At 32.4% G+C, this 6,115-nt stretch overlaps 1 protein-coding gene across 1 annotated transcript; it reads right to left on the reverse strand.

Moving 5' to 3' along the window:
- Window positions 1–308: 308 nt before the first annotated feature.
- On the reverse strand, window positions 309–2,890 carry LOC144547762 (inactive disease susceptibility protein LOV1-like). The gene is made up of 2 exons (XM_078296458.1): window positions 1,923–2,890; window positions 309–1,581 (listed from the first exon to the last, which is right to left on the reverse strand). The coding sequence occupies exons 1-2, from the start codon at window positions 2,888–2,890 to the stop codon at window positions 309–311; spliced, it is 2,241 nt and encodes a 746-aa protein (XP_078152584.1).
- Between the last annotated feature and the right edge of the window lie 3,225 nt (window positions 2,891–6,115).

Below are 6,115 nucleotides of genomic sequence, written 5' to 3' on the forward strand. Positions count from 1 at the left end.
AGCTTAATTTCATTCAATTCCACTATTCTAGTGGTGCCGAACAGGCCCTTTAAGAATAAAAACAATGCATGCAAAAAATAAAATAATAAAAGAGTAAATATACCATTTGATTTAAATGGAAACACCACATCCTTTGAAAACATTAATTTACTTGATGTAATCTCAACATACATTATTATAATTAACACACTGATACAAAGAGCACACTATACATAAAGAATAAGGGATACAATACATGCGCGTACACACGCAAACACACACACCAGACAAGTCGAACTGAATCAAACCAAGAGATTAAATGGAGCATTTCAATCATCGATATCATCATCTATATCATCATCATTATCATCGATATCATCATCATCTATATCATCATCATCATTAATAACAAAATGGAAATTAGGAAGCTGGTTGGGTTTCCAGCAATGATCATCGATATCATCATCATCTATATCATTGATAGTAACAAAATGGAAATTAGGAAGCTGTTTGAGTTTCCGGCAATGAACAAGACGCAATATGCTAAGCTTTAACAAAGCCTTCCATCCCACTACCCAAATCTCCAAGTTCTCCAATTTCGAAAGTTCTAAGAACTGTAACTGTGGAAACCCATTTGTGGAGCAAACCATTTGCTTCCCTATGTATGCTCCATCTTGTAAGCTCAGAAATTTCAGGACTTGTAGTCTTTCTAGTATAGGCATGGGGTCTTCCTTCAAACCGGATTTGGTTAGGGTGAGCTTTGTAAGATTTGGTGGAAAGTTAATATTATCTATGAAAAGTTTCTTACCACTCCATTCTCCGTATAATTTCATTGACTTCACCGTCTCAAGGTTCGGAAAGACCCTTAGATCGACAAACTTTGATGGTATATTTTTGCCCATAATTGTCATTGAGATCAGATTATCCGTGTGACTCAATAGTTTGGAAATAGATTTCCAATCTAGATTGTCCCAATTTGAAAGTGCTAATTTTCTAAGGTGAACCAGGAAATGTGGAATGTTTTCTAGCCATGACTTATGAACCGCAACTGTTTTTAGGGTATGCAGGTTGTCGATATGTGTTGTAGAGGGTGGGCCTTTAGTTTGGGGATTTGGTTTCACATAAACATGGCGAAGTGTTTTGATGTTCCATAGAGATTCAGGTAAGGTTTCTATGCTTGTATCTCTAACATCCAACGTTTGGAGATTTTCCATGTCTCCAATATTTTTGGGAAGCTCAGATATGTTACTACCCCTCAAGCCCAGATATTGTAGATAAATCATGTTTGGTAAAGTTGTTACTGGGATTGCAGAGTTCCTCAATGCCAGCACTTTGAGGAAAATGGCACTTTCAAGAACATTTCTATCAAAATCAAAAGCTAAAATAGAACGTATATGATTATTTTTCACCTCCATGCATTGTTTCTTGTTGTCCGGATAGATTGCTATACGGAGCCGGGTTTCAATGTCTTCCTGATCTGGATTGGCTACCGAAAACTGTTCCTTGTATGATTGTTGGGTGACAAATTCATGAATTGAATGATGTAATCGGCAACTTTTTATTGTGCCTGATAATGATCTCCTTGAAACAAAAACCAACGACCTGCACACAACAAGAAAAATAAATAAACATGAAATACATGTTTATAAAAGAAAAGAAAAAAAAAACATTTCTCAATTTAATTGAAAAAAAAATAATGCTTTTGTTTATCATCAGGTAGACCAGAGAGAATTATGTACTCTTATTGTAATAAAACAGACAATTTTTTTTTTATGATCTCCTTTTAGGAAACTGCGACCTAATTAATGTTTGAAATAACAACCATCCTATTACTAATTGCATGTGATGTCATTTATGCCACAATAGGAAAAACCATAAACCTAGCTAATAATCACCTATAAATTATAAGATTGAATGTCAATTTCCCAAAATATTGAGAATACCTTTGAACAAGTTCGTCGAGATACTTATTTGCAGTCGTCTCTAGAGACGTCTGTTTATCCTCTTCTTCGACAAATCCTTCAGCAATCCACATCTGAGTTAGAGAGGTTGCAGGAATCTCGAAACCAATAGGGTAACATGCAAAATAAAGAAAGCACGGCCGAAGAAAGTAAGGTAAATCATTATAGCAGTAGGAAAAAATTTTCCCCATATGATCGGCTGTAACATTATCATTAGGCTCTGTGATCATGTCCAGCTCATCTTTCACCGTTTTCCAGATGTTGTAGGCCGTTGGTTTGAGCGAAAGGAGCCCCCCTACAAGGAGAAGAGCCAAAGGTTGTTTTGCACATGCCTTGTAAATGTTATAGGCGAGAGATCCCAGTTCCATGTCTGAGTTGTAAATGAACGTGCACCTTTCATGATCATTCTGCATGTTAAAAAGATCTGAAAAGGCTTTCTTATAGAAGAGTGTTGAACTCTCCCACCCATTCAGTGTTATCCGGTTTGAAATATCCGCTTCCTCAAGAAGCATGTTTTCAATGTTTTTAACTTTATTTCCATGTATTATTGTATCCCACTTGTTGAGAATTTTTTGAATAATTTCAAATAGTTCTTCTCTGTTTCCTAAATTGAGCACAACTCTTGGTTGATCCGTCAGGTGGCTGGCCTTGTCCATCATACCGTCAATTAAATCTTTGATTTTCTCCCTATATTCTTTCTCCAAATCAATATTACTGTCTGGGCAGCTGGAGGACTCCTTTCTAGAAGTTAAAAACTCACCTATTAACTTTCCAACTTTTGGGGCTGTTTCTCGGACAATCATAATTATAGCCTGCTGTTTGTCCACAGGGAGATTCTTGAAATCTCTGCTCTTCATGAATTCCCAAAGTCCCTGTAGATTGTTGGATGGCAAATCAAATAGTTTTCTCGTGTCTGATAGCATATCAGACATATCAACTATGGCATCCATCTCTGTTTCTACTTTCCAAACGCTCTATCCAGCAATTGCAAATCTGCAATGCAAAATACAACATTAAATAAAAAGTACTATAATTAAATACACCGTATAGACAAATTTAAAATATTTCGTATAATTATGAACACATTTAAAATGATGACATCATCAAAACTAACACTTGTGCTCCAAATAATATCTAAAACATGTAAAAATTAGTATATATTACACCAATTTTAAAAGTATATATCAATTTGTTCTCCAATAAAGTAGTTTCAGTATAACATTTTGATTGCATAATAGATGTTTCCTAGTTGTCGATTGACAATTTTTCAGATTAATATCCAATAATTGCCATTCATAAATAAGCTCATGTACATCATTGAAAACAGTTATTCCATACTAATTTTCAGATTAAACTAAAACGGGAAGTTTTACAAATTACTCTAGTTCTTAAAAATTTCAAACAAAATACCCCTCTTCTAAAATAATTAACAAAATACCCTTGTGGGGCCTCATTTCCCCCTCTCTCTCTACCTCCTATTTACTCTCATTAGACTCTAATTAGTATAAAAGATTTTAAAGAATATGTAATTCAATCTACATGAATGCCTCGTTTTTCTTCGACAGTGATAATTAACATAAAGTGTAGAAAATAAAACATAGTGTATTGTATAAAATAAAGTATAGGAAAATAAAATTCACGGTGATGATGTCTAACTACAAAGCTATGGAAAAATTAATACTACATATTAGGATTAACAAAAAATATGTATAAAGTATATACATATACATATCCATATAATAAATTATGCATCTACACTAGTTATATATGCGATATAAATTGATCATTCACATTAGATTTCAGAATATATTTTTGTGAATTAAAAAGAGATGATAGGAGAATACCTTGACTGGTGTAGAAAGAGTAAGGCACAAAATGCAGATATGTGAGCAGAAATTTTATCCTGGATTCAAATTGTTAAATGCAATTGAATTAATAAACAACAACTAGATAACATATATTTTATCTGTCAAGTACTTAAATAAAAAAGAATAATATACCTCTGTGTAGATAAAAACAGGCAAGGAGAGGCTCAAGCAACCAACTGGAAATCAGGACTTTCGTACGAAACTGGCAACAAAGAGCAAATTTGGCATTAATTTCAAACTTTTTTTAGCAAAATCAGAAAATCCATCAACCCTAAAATTGGAATTGAGCCTAACAACATGACCTACAATTAATATTTTTTGCGCGTGTTCCGGTAGTTGCATGATCATCAATTAATATTGCTTTCATGTGTTTTCTTGTCTATTTCGATTGATGTTTTGATGTATATATTTTTCAATCTAAACAATTACAATTAATGGAAAAGCTGTTCTCAACTGGAGTTCAGCTCTTGTTTCTATCGGTGCTTATCAGTACATTTCCTTTTTAAATTATGGTTACAAAATATGTCACATTGAGTATATATGTCCATATATTATTTTCAAGGGGCATGAGCTAAATGGTACCTATGAGTCTAACGTTGTCCTATAGCTCTCTTAGTCATGGCCTGTGCAAAAAAGGTGATTCTTCGTGACCTAATTAATTAACCAAGAACTCGATAAATTGAGCTTGTACATAAGCCAACCCTAAACCCTAAATACGTGTTAAAAGAGTAAGGCACAAAATTAATGCATAAATCATATCCTAGATTACTGTTGTTGATAGCACGCAATTGAATTAATAAACAACAAATAAACTGGATAAACTGGATAACATTTAAAAAATACTATTTAATTTCTTGTTTTCTATTGTGAATTCAATCTGTTTTCTTATTGAAATACTATTAATTGTACATCGGCGCCATCTTTATATTAAATCTTTCGTAAAATTAAAATTAAACATACTTCTATGCTACACATACAAAAAAAAAAAAAAAAAAAAATCAAAATATTAGACTTGTGGTTTATAATCCAGTCCACATATTGAGATCGATAGATCAGATCCATAACATTAATTTTTAAATAAACAACAATTCTCATAATTTGGTTAGATCCTGACAAGTTACTGGCCAGCACCTTGAGGCACTAGCTCATTACAACTTTCTCTCTTATTAGAAAACCAATTTGATCTGTCACATATGCCTTTCAAAGATTATGAGACGGTTTCTAAAAGTTGCATGATAAAGGCTTCTCAAAATAACTCCATCCATGTTCTATTTTAGCATATTTTTATATAGCTGAATTAGTGATGCAAATCTTTAACATATGGCTCCAAATTATTATTATTATTATTAAGTTCATTTTAATATATTCTTATTAAATTATACAACTAAAACAAACTATTTAGAGTGTAAAATATAATGTCACATATCAAATATGTCAATTAAAAGATAATATAAATAATAAAAAAAGAAGGTAATACCTAAGTGCAGATAGATACAAGCAGAGTGAAGCTTAACTACACAACTGAAAATCAAAGATTAATAGGTGATGAATTTAATTAAACTATAATGAAAGAAATCAATGAGAGAGATAGTAAGTGAAACTCAGAGAGGAGACATGAGACACTCACCTGGTACCGTTGATCTTTTACGAGAGGAGGATTGATCTGGGGAACTTAGCAGGAGAAAAGAGAGGAATAAGAGGGTTTGAGGGAAGGGGGGTGAAGTATATATAGAGATAGATTGATAATTTTTCGGATTAATTCATAAGCTCCTCTGCATCATTCAAAACAGGTATATATATAAGGAGATTCAAAGAGTGAACACTTCAGAGTGTGTTGCACGCAAAGTAATATACTTTGGATAATATCCAAATTTAAGAATAAATGAAGACCTACTTTTGGATTTTTGTATGTTTACCCCACATGAGGTAACAGCTGGAGCTAGCCTCAAAAACAATTATTCGTATTCATGCTTGTAACTTTTTGATAGGAAATTCATATTCTTTGCCCAATGTTTGAGTAGTTGATCGCCAATTAATTGTACTTTCATAAGCTTCTGCAAATTTCATTGTTTTGATGTATATACATCTCAACTACATTTTTTATATTATTTATATTGTAGACCCAAGATGTCTTCTCTTAAAAAAATTGTTGCTAGTATATGTCTTGCCTTAGACCTCCAAATGTTGAACTTCTTATTATATATATAGTTCTAAAAAATCTTGAACTTAATATAATTTATTATGCAAATTTTGAGCTTGACAAAAAAATGCATTCTCTGCATTTTGATTCTAATTGTACATTTTTGT

The sequence above is a fragment of the Carex rostrata genome, chromosome 32, assembly GCF_964058835.1.
Source record: "Carex rostrata chromosome 32, lpCarRost1.2, whole genome shotgun sequence".
Taxonomy (NCBI): Eukaryota; Viridiplantae; Streptophyta; class Magnoliopsida; order Poales; family Cyperaceae; genus Carex; species Carex rostrata.

What these genes read in the sequence shown, in the direction of transcription:
- LOC144547762 (XM_078296458.1), bottom strand. Translation starts at nt 2,890, where the DNA reads ATGGATGCCATAGTTGATATGTCTGATATGCTATCAGACACGAGAAAA. An exon ending in CTCGACGAACTTGTTCAAAG is followed by an intron (nt 1,582 to 1,922) that starts GTATTCTCAATA and finishes TGTTGTGTGCAG; the next exon opens with GTCGTTGGTTTTTGTTTCAA.